At 35.6% G+C, this 16,989-nt stretch overlaps 2 protein-coding genes across 4 annotated transcripts in view; one reads left to right on the forward strand and one right to left on the reverse strand.

The window, feature by feature from the left end:
• The window catches only part of LOC131939279 (FAD-dependent oxidoreductase domain-containing protein 2), a 34,371-nt gene extending 26,481 nt beyond the window's left edge, over nucleotides 1-7,890 (forward strand). For all 3 annotated transcript variants that reach the window (XM_059297492.1, XM_059297491.1, XM_059297490.1), the window contains exons 5-12: nucleotides 292-425; nucleotides 1,020-1,140; nucleotides 3,168-3,389; nucleotides 3,595-3,761; nucleotides 4,865-5,001; nucleotides 5,638-5,666; nucleotides 5,975-6,213; nucleotides 7,532-7,890. In XM_059297492.1, the coding sequence (XP_059153475.1) occupies nucleotides 292-425; nucleotides 1,020-1,140; nucleotides 3,168-3,389; nucleotides 3,595-3,761; nucleotides 4,865-5,001; nucleotides 5,638-5,666; nucleotides 5,975-6,213; nucleotides 7,532-7,857 (1,375 nt within the window). In that variant the 3' untranslated portion in view covers nucleotides 7,858-7,890. The remainder of the gene's footprint in view (nucleotides 1-291; nucleotides 426-1,019; nucleotides 1,141-3,167; nucleotides 3,390-3,594; nucleotides 3,762-4,864; nucleotides 5,002-5,637; nucleotides 5,667-5,974; nucleotides 6,214-7,531) is intronic.
• Nucleotides 7,891-12,975: 5,085 nt separating this feature from the next.
• On the reverse strand, nucleotides 12,976-14,124 carry LOC131939268 (beta-1,3-galactosyltransferase 5-like). The gene has a single exon (XM_059297472.1). The coding sequence runs from the start codon at nucleotides 14,122-14,124 to the stop codon at nucleotides 12,976-12,978; it is 1,149 nt and encodes a 382-aa protein (XP_059153455.1).
• Between the last annotated feature and the right edge of the window lie 2,865 nt (nucleotides 14,125-16,989).

Genomic DNA, 16,989 nt, shown 5'->3' on the forward strand with positions numbered 1-16,989 from the left:
TAATGTTGAGGCGTGGTTGGGTGGTAGAGCATACGACTACTAACCCGAAGGTCTCGAAGTCGGATACCGAACTTGAATTCACCAAGTTCAGACGGTTACCTCAGAAATAGAGGTGGCCGAGCATTCTGATGACCACACTATCCCTAGGTCACAGTAATAGGTGAACTCTACTTCATCTGCACCACAGACCACCAGGGTCTAAAGGGTAATTTGCCTGTTTGATTAGGAACTTTTCCTTGCCCACTATCCTAGTTACTGTACAATTAAAACGTGAACGCCGTAATTTTCCAGAACGCTGATCATGGCAACGGGTATATCCACTCCCAATATACCACGGCAAGTTCAGGGTATTGATCTCACCACGGGGTACGAGACGATGTCCTTGAACCCAGACGATTACGAAGGAAAGAGTGTTTTAATTTTAGGTCAGTCTCAGGTTTTATGCCTCTGGTGGTATACCATTTCATTAATATCAGAAAAAAACTATACCGTATAATTCAATAGTATAAATTTTACACATGTATTATTGAAATTATAGCATCTTATTTAAAGGATTAATACATTACATAAAAGTATATGCAGTGAAATGAGGATTATAATTAATTAGTCAAGAACTGCCGTAATTATCTGTCAAATACATCCTTTAAGACATTCTTATATACCTGTACAATATGCTCTCAGAATACCATAATTACCTGTACAATATATTCACTAAGATTTCAATAATTACCTGAAAAGTATACTCTCTACGACTTTCTTAATTAATTTACAATAAATCATCTTAGCTAAGATTTAAATAATTCCCTTAACATATATCCTGTAAGACTTCTATATTTACCTGCGAAATGTATCATCCAAGACTTCTATAAGTACCTGAATAATATATCATTAATGACATCTATAATTACAATTACAATATAGCATCTAAGATTTCTATAATTACCTGTTCAGTATACCCTTTAAGACTTCCACAAATAGGGACTACCTGTGTTATATTCCTTTTACAATATTCTCTGTAGGCAGAGGCAACACCGCCTTCGAGATAGCAGATAGTATCTACGGGTCAACGAACCTCATTCACATGCTGGCTAGGTCACGTGTTCGTCTGGCTTGGTCCACGCACTACGTAGGGGATCTAAGGTACCACGTGATGTTCTTATGTTGATGTGCCGTCAGCCAGGTATTATAAACAACGGTTATAAAGACCTGACCGTAAAATAACATAAGATTAGTGTAATGCAGGGGTCTCGAAACTTTTCAATCGGAGGGCCGCATTAACTATCAAATTTCAGTTCGGGGGTCAGTTTCTTCCAGGTATGTCTTTGATTTTTCTGGCCAAAGTTCCTCAGCTATCACCAACAAACGATTTTTCCTTGAAGAAAAAGATCTCCGCGGGCCGGATGAGAGGACTTCGCGGGCCGCATTCGGCCCGCGAGCCGTAGTTTGGAGACCCCTGGTGTAACGGGACAAAAGTCTGGTGTGAAATGACGATTTTGGTGTAGTGACGTAAAATGACATAATGATTAAATAGAGGGTGATGTAACTGAGATATGACGTTTATGTCGCTTGAACATACATGGAAGCATGAATCTGATGGCTTTCATCTGTATGCTAGTTAAGAGAGCCACGCCGTAACCATAGCAACGTCACATTATATGCTACTTAAGAGAGCCACGACGTAACCATAGCAACGTCACAACAGTACGACGTAACAATAGTAACAGAAAGAGAAAAGCCGCTTTTGGAAACTGTAATGTAAAAATTATATAATATAACATGTAAGCTGGCGTTACAAAAAATGTTACACTGCACGCATTACGTATTGGTGTTATGTCGTCTAAATAATAGGTCCAACCAAAAATATTTTTTGCGTTATACAGACCACACAGGGCATTCATTATACAGGGCAGTATACAGGGCATTATACAGGGCATCCACTATGAAACCTAAACGCAGATTTTCACTGGCCAGTTTACCATAGAACCTATTTGTAGATTTTACACCGATCAGTTCGTGTAAATAACGTTGGTGTAAGCTTGTATGATGTAACCCACGCACCATATGTCGTGTAGGTTCAATACAACGACTGATCGAAAAGTGCGAAAAATCAATTACTTGAAACGAAAGACCCGACAGCTTTTGTAAAAACATGTCTCACACTGAACAGCTGTGAGGGTAGGAAAATAATTACAACAGGATTGTTCCGTCATTTTTTTTAGTGAAATCTATTTTGTCATATTTTTTATCTTGATCTGGCAAGTTGTGCGCGTTTCAACACAACACACCTCAGGACACCTGAATCGACGGCATGACGAATAAAATTTCAAGACAAACTAACCCACACACACACACAAAAAACCCAGTAAAATTAACACATATAAACATACAAAGAAAACATAAAAACATCTTGCAATTATTATTCATCTCTTCCTTTATGTTCGCATATCACAAAGCGCCGCCACATAAATCTCCCTCCACTTTTGTCAATCTCAAGCCAGTCCCCCATGATAGCCCTGCCCCTGTCAGCTGCTTCCCCGCCGTGCGCCTTCTCATCTCCTTTGGCATTCCCTGCTTTCTTTCCCCATGAAGCGTCCAGTTTAGCGCCATTCTTGCGATATGATCTGGATAATTTCTATAGACGTAACCCCACCCAGTGCCATCTTCCTTTTTACAACGTTTTATTTAACTTCCTTCATCTTATTCCTGTCTGGGTCGAAACGGACGAACGAAATTTCGGGCTCTTCTAGCCGATACATTTCCTTGAAATTCGGCTCGTGGGTCTTCCTAAATACTAGTATAGGTATCCAATAGATAATAAAGTGACACAGGTTTTCTTTAAAGTAATTTTAAAAAGTACTGTATTATTATATATTTAAAGAAAATCATGTATTTTCTACTTTTTATCGCATTATTACATAAAAGTTTGTAATTAAATTGTTTTTCATGCAATAAAAAATAATTTCCAACGGTTAAAAACCATTTCATCTCCCTGTCCCCAAAAAAAAATTCCCAACGGTTAAAAACTATTACATCTCCCTGTCCCCCCCCCCCCCCAAAAAAAAATTTCCCAACGGTTAAAAACTATTAGATCTCCTGTGTCCCCCCCCCCCCCAAATTTTTTTTTAATTTCCAAACGTTTAAAAACTATTACATCTCCCTGTCCCCAGAGCTGTGAACGATGCCTTGCTGGACACGTACCAGCTGAAATCACTAGACGCCCTGCTGGAGTCACCCGTGGAGGAGATGTACTTCGTCAAGCGGGGCAACAAGATTCACGTGGAGATCGACGAATCTCATGGCATCCACAAGTTCGACAACTTCGCGCTACGGGAGTCCTACGACGTCGTCATACGGGCTCTCGGCTTTATATTTGATGCCTCTGTCTTCAAGTTAGTCAATTATAATCCCCTACTCACACACACACACACACACACACACACACACACATACATATATATATATATATATATATATATATATATATATATATATATATATATATATATATATATATATATATATATATATATATATATATATATATATGCATTGCTCTATACTGTATGGTGATAAACCTTCGACTATCTGATACAGCAATACAGCCATCAGCCGGGGTAAAGACCGAGCCAAAAAGTATCCCGCCATACACCACAACTACGAGTCTAAAGACACCAGAGGACTCTTCTATGCAGGGACCGCGTCCCACTCTCTCGACTTCCGGAAATCAGCTGGCGGTTTCATCCACGGTTTCCGGTACACCGGTCAGTGAAATGAAAGGCGTGGCTAGGTCGGGTGTCACCCAGTGCAGTAACTGAAGGTGTCACTCTACCTTTCTGTAAAATTTTGCTATTTTTTGTTAGTCACCCCTGTCCCTGGATTTAATTTGATAATACATTGTTTTAGCAGTAAGTAAATAGTATGATTTTCCACCCCCTCCCCCCCCCCTGTCCCCTTCTGTTCTGCGCCGGAGCATAATGTAATGTTTTAAGTTACAGTTTCAGTTCACATTACACCTTAACTCAAACAGTTCAAATTTGCCGCTAAAACAGCTGCTTAGAATTATAACAATAAATAAACTTTCTCGAATATTCTTAAATAACACTGCGGGTGATGGCTACTCGGGATATATACACGCTTTTTTATCAATTTTTATATAAACTTTTTAAAAATAGAATAGAATCTCGTAGAAAAAAGAATGGCGCACCAACTAAACTACAAGCAATGCGTGTATAATACTGCGGAACAATAGTCCTTTATAAATTCATATGCGTTTTTGAGAAATCGGAATTAGCTCAAAGTACTATTCCCTGTCGCCGGAAATTACTAAAAATTTGTTACAGAAAACAGAGAAGTGGATATTTTTTTTACCAATATGTGAAATGTCAACTATCAGAAATAGTATTCAAGCTATAGGCTTTTGAAAAATTGATAGTAGAATAAGCCCCACTTCCGGTTACCGGAAATCACAGAAAACTTGACACATAACTACTACTAGAAAGTAAAAAAAAACTATTAAGGGAGTTAACTGAGGTTATATTATAGTTATGCACGCGCCATTGTGTTAATTTTCCTAAAATACGTTCATTCCAATTTGAATATTTTGTTATGAAAACTATCCAAAATAAATTTCAAAACCATTTTTTTTCTTTTTGCCTAAACTCTTGATAATGCGATCGTTTTGATTGAAAACTTTTTTGGTATTTTATAATTACAAATTTTAATGTCGAGCAATCTTAAAAAACTAAAGCTATAATGTATTTTTTAAAAGGCGTAAAGCATTAATAAAACTGATTTTTTTTTATTTGCGTTTGATATTTTAAGATCTGGAACTTTCCTTCAATGGGGTGTGTACAATTTCTTTCAGCCCGTGCCTTACACAGACTGCTGGAGTGGAGGTATGAAAACATACCCTGGCCTTATTACGAGATTCCTGCTGCTGATATGCTCAACACGATGATCAAAAGAATGAACGAAGCTTCGGGGCCTTATCAGATGTTTCAGGTAGGTGGGATTTCTCACGTGTCTAGGGAAGTGGGATTTATCTTTTGTCTAGGGTGGGATTTCTCCTTGGCAAGTGGGATTTTTTTTTCGTCCAGGGTAGGTGGGTTTTCTCCTTGGCAAGTGGGATTTTTTTTTGTCCAGGGTAGGTGGGATTTCTCCTTGGCAAGTGGGATTTTTTTTGTCCAGGGTAGGTGGGATTTCTCCTTGGCAAGTGGGATTTTTTTTTGTCCAGGGTAGGTGGGATTTCTCCTTGGCAAGTGGGATTTTTTTTGTCCAGGGTAGGTGGGATTTCTCCTTGGCAAGTGGGATTTCTTTTTTACAAGGTATGTGGGATTTCTGATTGGCAAGTGGGATTTTTCTTTTATCCAAGGTAGGTGGGATTTCTCCTTTTTCTCAGGCAGATGGAGTTCCTCGTTAGCTAAGGGTAGGTGGGATTTTTTATGTTTCTGTTTGGTCGCATTTCTCTTTTTTTAAGGTGCGGGATTTCTCCTTCGATTCAGCTAGTAGGGATTTCCATGTCGTAAAAGTTTAATATGGTCTCTTTGATTATGTGTGATTATTGTTTTACATTGCGTAGGATGTTTTTCTTTTATGTAGGTGTTTGTCTAACTGCAATCATTTTTGTGTTATCTGCAGATGCTTGGTGATGTCTTCCTATTTTCTGAGTAAGTTTGATTTAGTTATTTACACATATATACACACTTACACACAGGCAACACACAAGGCTTTCGTATAATATGTATTATATATATATATATATATATATATATATATATATATATATATATATATATATATATATATATATATATATATATATGTATATATATATATATGTATATATATATATATATATATATATATATATATATATATATATATATATATATATATATATATATATATATATATATATATATATATATATATATATATATATAAACAGTTTGTACACTTATGTGCTTCATTACAGTGATGGCCAAAGTGTGAAAGTTCTAGAAGAATATCCCATCAACGTGCTGCATAAGCTACCTGAGTATACCGGCCACAACGCCTCCTCTCTGCTGGTGGTGGTGCTAGAGTACGGCCACAACTTCTCTGGGCCGGGCCGGGATGTGTTCAGACTTAACCGGGCGACAGGTGAACCATCAGAGGCCCACACGTCCAACTTTCTACATCCGGTTATTTATTACTACAAGACCCTGCCTACAGGTAGAGCACAGATCAATTTTAAACATGTATCTTGTAGAGAGAGTGTAGATCAGTGGTTCTTAACCTTCTTTCGAGGTACCGAACCCCACCATATGCGGATTCACTGAACCCCAGAGGCGTAGCGAGGGGGGGGGGGGGGGCGGGGGGACACATATGTCCCCGGGCGCCGAATTTAGGGGGCGCCAAATCGAAAGTTTGAGGGGGTGTGCAAATGAAACGTTCGAGGTGGGGGGGGGGGGGGGGGGGCGCAAATCGAAAGTTTGTCCCCGGCGCCGGGAGGGGTCGCTACGCCTCTGCTGAACCCTACTTAATAGGTTTATCGTCCGCACTGATATATTCATATCGTGAGTCATATTTCCAGTGTGCGTCATGACCTACGAACCCCTAGACTGACTTGGCGAACCCCCGTTTTTTTTTTATTGAGCCCAGGTTAAGAACCACTGGTGTAGATCGATTTAAAAACGTGTTCAATATTTCTTGATTGTAGAGTTTTAAGTAGATCAAAGGCGTGTTCAATGCTCTTTGCAGGTACAGTATAGAACACATATTTAAAACATGTTCAGATACAAAAAATGAGTTAAGGGATAGACACTATGATAGGTAATATGATCTCTGGTGGGAAATAATCTAGAATTCGGTTCAAGGGAAGCTAGTCATTACCGTTAACTGTAAACTTCTCCATGCCACGACTAACTCCCCTCACCATAACCATTCTGATTATGATTCGCCTATTGATTCAAGAAGCGATTGTTATAGATAACCTGATCACGTGATATATTTCTGAAGGCGAGGAGGTTGGTTCTTAGAGGGTTGGTATAAACGATGTCTTCAAAGTCCATCCTCAGATAATCATTTGAGAACTCAATATTTTTTCTAATTTTGGCGCTTCAATGATTACATTCTAGTGTCAGTCTAAAAGGGACAGCTAGTTTTACCTCGCCTGTTTCTGACTACTGAAAACTATACCAATTTTTGGTGGGGGCCCAAGTACAACACAACATACTTATCATCCTTACCCACTTCATAAATAGGAATAGTCTAACGCAGGGGTCTCCAAACTTTTCAGTCCCAGGGCCGCATTAACTATCAAATTTTAGTTCGGGGGGCCATGTTCTTTCAGGCATGTATTTGATTTTTCTGGCCAAAGTTCCTCAGCCATCACCAACAAACGTTTTTTTCCGTGGACAAAAAGATTTCCGATGGCCGCATCCGGCCCGCGGGCCGTAGTTTGGAGACCCCTGGTCTAACGTTATATATTTCAGTATAAGTAACTTTGTTTTGATTTACAAGCTAACATTTCGTTGCCTTTAACCCCCAGAGAAAATGATGAACACGAAGTTAGCTGACGAGGTCCTGCCACGCCCAGATAAAATTCACCACATCGTCGAAGACTTCCTAACCTACTGGAACGCCGCCACCAGTCACATCCTCCCCCTCCGGCGGTTCCTGGATATCGTGCGAGACACGGACAGCCGGGCGTTTTTCTCCCAGACCTGCTTCAAGCTGGCCATGACCCACGGGAACGTGCCCCCACACTGTGAGGAGAACTACCTGGCCGGGCAGGGGCTGGCTGGACACGTCAGTTTGATCAGGTCGGCCATGTCGCACGGGATGATGGAGATTGAGCCGCTTCAAACGCTTTAGGGCGTCACCTTAATACCAGTGTTTCTTCAAGACCATTTTCTCCGGAGAGGGGGGGGGGGGGCGGGCTTGAAATTTTTCGGGGGGGGGGGGTTAAAATTTCCGGGGGGTGGGGCGGACACTGTTAAAAGTAAATATTTTCTATATAAATTCCATTTCGTTCGGTGGGGGGGGGGGCGCGGTAGACTTTCGGGGGTGGGGGGTGGGGGTGGGGCTTAGCACACCGAAGTGATGCCTGGAAGAAATTTTACTTGAAATGTAGACTTTCAAAACATTGAGCTTTATTAGGTAGAGTAAAATTCAACGCTATAACCTTAACAAATAGACTTTCTAAACATTGAGCTTTAATAGGGTAGAGAAACATGCAAAATTATCAAACAAAACGTTATATAGAAGAACAGCAGATGTACGAATTTAATTAATCACTTTTTGGCAACAGGTAAAACTTTATGTAACACTAGAGACTCGGGGCTAAAACTAAGATATAACCTACTTATGCAATGGTCTATTAAATTATAATTTCACACTGTCTCCCTTTCATATTGATCGCTATTAATAAATTGATGTTAAATACTTAACAACTTTTAACAAAACCGAACGAGGTATTTCCTTGCATCTATTGCCACAAATAGACACCGAACCATGACATACAGGGGAGTAAAAATAATCTAGACACTTGACAAAGTTCTTGTAAAGATTTAATGGTTCGTTATATAAGTATAATTCTTAACGTAGCTTAAAATTAAAAACATAATAGAAACTTTACGAAATTGTAGTTCGATGTTTGATAATGTGCTATCGACAAAAGCTTTTTATATTAAATATGATGTGCCTATCAAAAAATATTTATGACTAATTACATAGCGTTTAGTTGAGATTTAAATTTTGTTAACAGTCAAGGATTACTTAAGCAGTTTCAGATTCTTAAATTTTTTAAATATTTTTTTTTCAACTGAGCAGTAGAATATTTTGCCACTACCTTGTCACAGAGATAAGCTGTTTTAAAAAAATCTACTTCTATTAGTTAAACTATATGTTTATTTATTATTTATCTATGTTTTTAAATTGCTGATACACAATAATCTGCTGCCTTCAAAAGTAATTCTCAAATTACGGCCCTAAATTATTTTTAAACCATTAATTTGAAGATATTTGTATAATTGTCAGTATTGTAGAACTAGAGAAATATATCTTTTTTTCCACATGAGACATTTTACTCTGTATATTTAAATTAATTTTTCGTGTAAGACTAAATCTCGTTTGTGTTGCTCAATACCGTTTATGCTCTGCAAATTATTGCACAAAACTCATGATGACCCATGCCCTTGGGCCTTTCGCTTTCCAAATTTCGGGCAAAGCTTAATAATAAGAACGCATAGACGTTTGTTATGGTTTACAGGAATTGTTTTATTATCAGCATACACATATTTTGTTATGTTTTACAGAAATTGTATTATTTTCGGAATACAACTATTTTGTTATGTTTTACAGAAATTGTATTTTTATCAGAATACGAATATATTACTACACTAAAGGAAAATGCAACCTGTGATTAATTGTTGTGTGATTATTTTCTGCAAATATTGTATTGTCTTCCCATGTAATAACCAATGTTAATTTGCTCACAATGTACCATAATTTTACAGGTAATAAATTCACTAAGTTTATTCTCTTTATTTCGTCTGTATTAAATCTTCTTTTGGTGAATAATTAGGACTTACGTTTTTTTATAAAATAAGTTTCTTGTTTTGTTTTCTGACAGGCGTAACTAATTAGCTTTGTTAAAAATGAAAATGTATCCAACAAAAACTAATTTCTAAACATTGTACCACATAAGTTAATTGACACTGTATTTCTGGAATTAATAGTTAAAAAAATGAATAACGCAAATCGATTTACGAACATATACATATTCTATTAAAATGTATTCACTTATTCAAGTGAAAAAGTTAAAACTTATTCAAAGAAAGCATGTTATAGATAGGTGTCTAAACGATTTCTTCCTTTAATGAAAATTATAATGGCTTTTCAATATTATCTCTTTTGAATTGTTTATATTTAATTTATTACGTTTGATTATATTATACACCATATATTAATCTAAAAAATTTTAAAAATAAAATTTTAAACGCTTACGAAACTATTACGTGTTGGCCAAATATCAATTTAAAGTACGAAAATTAAATAAAGAGTTTAAGTTTTTTTATCTTAAGATTTCGCAATTTAAGCAATACTTCTTTTTTTTTTAAAAAAGTTAATTTTAAAATTTTAAGATGAAATTTCTACTTTACGATGCACATGACAAGAGATGCATTGTGTTTCTCACAGTTTTAAGTTTTTTCTATCCTCTGTTGACTGTTTAGACTATATTCCTATTGTTTGCCCTCAACATACCTAACTCATTATATTAACGCAATTCAAGTTGTTTTACAATAATAATTTGAATGAGGAAAATCCTATTTTTTATGTATTTATTTATTTAATGCTTTTTATTTTAATTCAAAAGAATGTTTATTAAACACATTGTCATCTGATTTAACGTCTCCACCTACTTTATTTTAGTACATGTATTTTGTCGTTTTAATATTTTTTCGACTTGGTTATTTCAAAGACAATTCAATAACAATTGAAAATATGCATTTGGAAACAAATGGAAAAACATAATATATTTATACATCAAATTTCAAAGGTTAAAGAGAAAAATTAATTGCAACAGATATTATAAGTTGTTATCTGAATATTTTGTTTGATACTATGCAATAATAAATTAATAAAATATTGACCGACGATTAGAATCATATTAGTGGTCAATAGAGCTGTATTAACTGTTGTAGTGCTATAAAGTTATTAGTCTAGATAGTCGGCGATACATTTTATAAATAAAACGATTGACTAATTCAAGAACTGAAGTCAAATATATAGCGCTATAATATCAATATTACAATAGGTTGAGTTCAGATTTTGTTTGTATCTGACGAGATCCATTGTTTACTTAATCCAGTGAGGACAATAGTTTACTTACACCTGGTGACGTCACTTGTTTACTTACACCTGGTGACGTCACTTGTTTACTTACACCCGGTGACGTCACTTGTTTACTTACATCTGGTGACGTCACTTGTTTACTTACACCTGGTGACGTCACTTGTTTACTTACACCTGGTGACGTCACTTGTTTACTTACACCTGGTGACGACACTTGTTTACTTACACCTGGTGACGACACTTGTTTACTTACACCTGATGACGTCACTTGTTTACTTACACCTAGTGACGTCACTTGTTTACTTACACCTGGTGACGTCACTTGTTTACCCACACCTGGTGACGTCACTTGTTTACTTACACCCGGTGACGTCACTTGTTTACTTACACCTGGTGACGTCACTTGTTTACACCTGGTGACGTCACTCGTTTACTTACACCCGGTGACGTCACTTGTTTACCCACACCTGGTGACGTCACTTGCTTACTTACACCTGGTGACGTCACTTGTTTACTTACACCTGTTGATGCTGCAGCCTTGACGTCTGCTCTTGAAGAAAACTCTTAACGTTCAGCAGCAGAGACTATGTAGAATATGTAACGTACTTTAATTGCTGGAATTTTTGTTGTTTAGTAACCAGAGTCCGACCAGCCCCTTATAATTCACATTAATTAAAACAGTTACACATCGTTGATTTGACTTTGAGCATAGAAGTTACCAACAGAAGAGTTTTTTGACTGTACTTCAATTAGGAAAAACGTCTAAACATTTACACTAAATAACACACGTGTTGAAGAATCCAAATTTAATGTTTTTGGAAAACAAAGGAAAGAAACAAAAAGTGTAAGATAAATGGAGCTGTTTTACAGTTATCAGTTCTGTATACACGAAAAGTGTATTTCTATGCTTCACTACTTTGGATTATTGCCATTGAAAGCTTAGAAGATTATTATTTATTTCAATTACAAAATGTTTATTTTCTTGATATTTGTATTCTGTATCATTAACTTGTAAAATGAAATCGATATTTATATTTAAAAATGACACTACAGATATTAAAACAAAATGTAGTTAATTATAAAGCGTAACGTGTAAGAGACGGTAAAGATAATTTTGGTATCATAATCGATAACAAATGTTTTGAAAATATTAACGTTGTCTCATAGGGGAGGGAACAAACTGAGTAAGTCCAAAATACAAGTTGTCTTCGCCTACTGTACGTGTCCAATATAAAAGAAAATATGTTTGTCGATCGATGTTATTCGGTGGTCTCACAATACTACGATCGATAGCTTACCGCAGCTGTTTATTTTGTCGAGGATAATGTAGCGTAAAATAGGATACATTATTGACTGTGATTAGGTATTGACAAGCTAAACTTATATTTTTAAAAAAATGGCCATACCAAATGATTCTAACTTCTTTTTAAAATTAAAATGATACTTTTTTTTATTTATTAAGAATTTACAAAATTAAAAAATACAGTAAAACATCTTATTTCAAAGTTTATCATATTCATAATGATGTGATTATTTTAAAGGATTTAAATTTGTTTATCAAAGGACTGAAATACAATCAAGTTCTAGTAACTAGTTTTTCAAATCTTAAAGCTATGATTTACAATACTACTTATTAGATTCTAATACATAAAAAATGGTCAAAGTTGAGTTTTTCAAACTTTGTAAACATTTCTTGCAATTATTAACATGTTTTGCGAAAATATTAAAGCGAACTGATTTATGAAGTAACTTGTTACAAAATAAAATAACTCTGCAATCAAATTGTTGATGTGAATTTAAAACCAATTTTATAAAAGACAACAGAAAATAAATAGAGAAAGTGTTTTTAAATTAAAGTAATTAAAAAAACAAGGCAACATCAACAGATCATGCATTTATATAAAATAATCTTCAAATAACATTAAATTCTCAAACATTTTTTGAAGCAAAATCGTACATGATTGGAAAGGAATGTAAAAAAAAAATGACCGTGACGTTTTGATAAATTAATTTCACAAAATGTACTTTGCTGTGTGAAACACAAATCTATTGCCTAAAATCGTTATTTTTATTGCTAAATACTATAACACTTATTGAAGATTTTTGTTCGTATGTTTCTTCTTTAATTCTGCTTAATTAATTAATAATAACTGAAGAGCAGTTCCTATTCAATATACTGCGCCATATATCTTTTAAGAAAATTTTTTTGTATATCGCAGTCACAAAATATCCGTAAACCAAATCACAAATTTTATATTTCTTTAAACTGAAAGCAAAGGTAGGATTGTCCAGTCTGATGATGTTTAACGTGACGGCCATGATACCTGTGATGAACGCGTCCTCGTTAGGAACGATGTGAACAAAGGGAAAACTCGCAGCCATTTTGTGAACAGTAGGACCAGACATCACGTAGGAATGTCCGTAGATGTATTTAGGGAAGTAAAAGTAGGGGTAAGTTTCATTCTTCACCGCCCACTTTCCTTTACGTCGGACAAGAGGTTTGCGGGAACGGTGCTGAAGCCCTAGTATAAACTCCGTGTGGTTGTGTGATATTGTTGGGAGAAGTTCCATCAGAGTTGGTAGTAGGACGAAAGTGTCCATGTCAACTTTAGCGACCAATTTAGCATGTGGACAATGTTTGGACGCCCAGGTCAAAGCCGTGGCTAACTTTAATGACAAGTTCCCGTAGCTGTCTTTAAAACTTGCCACAACGATGTCCCCATAAAGTTTGGATTCGTTGTACAATGCAAGATTCTGCACATCTGTGAAGCCTTCATTCCCGAAGAAAAAGACCAATCTAACCAAACCTTTTTGGCTCCAGGACTTGTCGTAAATTGGTGACGCCCATGTCTGACGTATGAGTAGCCTCCAGTCACTGTGCTGTTTAACGCTCATAATCATCACCAACAGGTCAACATCACCTGAACACACGGACGTACCGGGGATCGAATACTGGCTAGGAATGTCCGACACACGTGACCTATTGAGTTGAAAATACGTGAAGTTCTCAAAATATCCCGGGTTCTCTGTAATAAGTTTCATCTTGCTACTTAAATTAGAGAGTAATCCTTTATCATGCTTTATTATATTCACTGCTGGATTTTTAACTTGCAATACAGTTTTTTGATCGATGATTTTGCTTTGGTTTAGTTTTGTTGTGTTTGATTTAGGATTTACTTTTTTATTAGAACCAGCTGGCGTAGGAAACTTCAAGACTGCATGTCGTGTGGCCTGTTTTGGTAAGGGTCCAGCAATTTTTCCATCGTTGAAGGGGCAGGCGGACATGCTAGCAGTGAAGACGTAAATATGTACAGATAAAAGCAAGAGCAACAACACTATTTGAATTGTTGAGGTGGTTGAACTGCGTTTTCGTGATACGGCGGACATCTGGGAAGAATATACTTTGTATAAGTAATAAGAAACGCTGTTTGTTTTTAACATAAATATTTGAACTACAACAAATTAACTTGGACGACGACAAAACAAACCAAGTGTTATAACAGTTCTGGAATCTTACTAAAATAAAGTTCACAATAATTTTTAGCGCAATTTCCATTCTGGAGAATTGCGTTTATTAACTCGTCTTTTCTGGGAATGGATGGATGTATGGATGGATGGATGTGTGTCCGCAGCTCTAGGTCGTATCTCCTCCTCAACGAAGCAATATCGAGGACTAGTTTCAAAGCAAATATGTTAAGCACGTTACCATGATGAACATAGGCCAAAACAATTTCGGGTTTCTTTCATGGATTTCCCGGAAAGCCAAAAAACCTCGAAAAAATGCAGTTTTTGGCCCATATCTCGGCAACCAGACCACTTAGCGACTTGAAACATGTACCAATCGATTCCTGCCATAATTTAGAACAATATTGCCGAAGAAAGTTTTCAAAAATATCCTTTCATTCGGTCACAAAACAATTTTTGAATTAATTAAAATTTGGACCGAATTAGTCGGCATTTTATCCAACCACACCACACGCGTCATCACGTTCAATAGCTGCGCCATCACGTTCAATGGCTGCGACATCACGTTCGGTAGCTAGGCGCGCAATGGTTTTTAGTCATGTTACTCTATTGTAAATAAAACATGTAAAATACTGAAATTAATAAAAAACGTTTTAATAACTAACCAATGGTTTTACTAACCCTGCTCTTGATTTACGCTACGAGAGAGCTATTTTTAGATAACATAAGGAAATTGCGCTAAAATTGTCACTAGACTTTTTTAATTACTTGTTTTTTTAAATGTGTATCATTTGAAATTACATTTATTATAAAGATAATAACTTTGAATTTTTACGAACCTTTAAGTGTTAATAATACAATTTTCAATTTTTCTTTAAACATTCATGAATAACCTGATTATATACTTTACTTATTGTACGCAGTGTTAATTTAATTCTCATTCATTCAACTTGAGTGATAAATGCCAAAACAATAATTGTTTAAAATATTTCACAAATGAATAATCAATACTATATTTAGCCTAATAGAATCAACACAGCTCCAAATTCAACAAATTTTATTATAACTTTAAAAAAAAATAATATCATTTATTAAAACATATCACAAAAACATTTGTGTAAATTATATTTTTCTTATGTAAAACTGTAACGACAAGGGGCCAAAATGAAAAGTTTTATAAACCTCACTCACCTTTCTAACCAAAGAGATTGCTTTAGATTTCGCCTGTATCTTGTTGATCTATCCAGCGCTCTCCCACTGATCAATGTCTCCGGATACGTCTCTATTTTCACCTCACGTCCCATTGTCCAAACAATCACAGTTGTTTGTGATCTGCGTTGTGTGTTTGTTCTTTTTGTTTTGTATTGTCATGCTTTAAATGTTTTTTTTTTTGTCAAATTGTGTTTTAACTGCGTTGTGTGTTTGTTCTTTTTGTTTTGTTTTGTCATGCTCTTAATGTTTTTTTTGTCTTATTGTGTTTTAACTGCGTTGCATTGTTTTGAAATGTGATTGTGTTGTGCTTGTTCTTTTTGTTTTGTTTTGTCATGCTCTTAATGGTTTTGTCTTATTGTGTTTTAACTGCGTTGCGTTGTTTTGAAATGTGATTGTGTTGTGTTGGTTGTTTGTTGTTTTATTTTGTCATGCTTTAAAAGTTGTTTTTGTCTTATTGTGTTTTAACTGCGTTGCGTTGTTTTCAAATGTGATTTTGTTGTGTTTTTCGTTTCTCTCGCGATTGGCGTATTGTATTTTTTGTTTGTTTACGGAATATTTTATAGTCATCTGTTCATATATTACAATATGTCAATAGATGCTCAATATTTATTTTGATACACTTCATTAATATTTTCCTTACATTTATTTGGATTGACGCGAATGTGTGTGAATGTGTGTGCCAATAAGTGTGGGTTTTATTTTGCTAATAAAAATAAATAACCCAAGGTATTCTTTTTAATCAGACAGTTTTTTTTTTAAATCGATAAAGTAGGCTTATAATTTTGGCTTTAATGACTATGTGTATTACGTTTACTTGACCCAAACGCACCCCGCATCTATATTCACTGCATTGGTAAATAATGCGTCTATCGATTTTAAGCAAGCTAAAAGCGGAGGTATTATTGTATTAAAAGATTAAAACTACAACAATTACCTCATTAAGTTGGATCAACCGATATTTCTAATGATTTTAAATCCAGTAAATGTATTTTATAATAGGCCCCACAGAATAATTTTAATCTTTGGAAAATTATTTCGTATAACTGCAACACAATGTTTTCTATAGTTAACCAATCAATTAATTTAATCAATTCATGCCCTTCGGTAAAAATTTACATTTTTGAAACATTGTGAAATTATAATACTATTAGAAATTGCAGAGCATTTTATAATCAAGGGGAAGGTTATAGCCGTTAAGAAAACTTGTCCGTTTTAGAAATCACGACCTTTAAAAATGTATATTTTGAAGAGCTGGTTTCACCTGTAAGTCAGAGGCGTCACGAGGTGGGGGCGGGTGGTGCGGACCGCACCGGGTGACACCATGTAGGGGGGGGGGGGGTGCGTCGATACCAAGACACAAAAATTGCAAAACACATAGAAGAAATATGCTTTTTGTCAGACGTATGAATGATTAATTAGAGTTAATAAGTATTTTAAGTATTTTAAGTACAAATAGACGTTCCCGAGAAGGTG

Source organism: Physella acuta, unplaced genomic scaffold (genome assembly GCF_028476545.2).
Source record: "Physella acuta isolate Inbredline_101_S28 unplaced genomic scaffold, ASM2847654v3 ptg000272l, whole genome shotgun sequence".
Classification (NCBI taxonomy): Eukaryota; Metazoa; Mollusca; class Gastropoda; family Physidae; genus Physella; species Physella acuta.

Excerpts from the sequence above, each read along its gene's own strand:
- LOC131939268 (XM_059297472.1), bottom strand. The coding sequence starts at position 14,124 with ATGTCCGCCTGCCCCTTCAACGATGGAAAAATTGCTGGACCCTTACCA.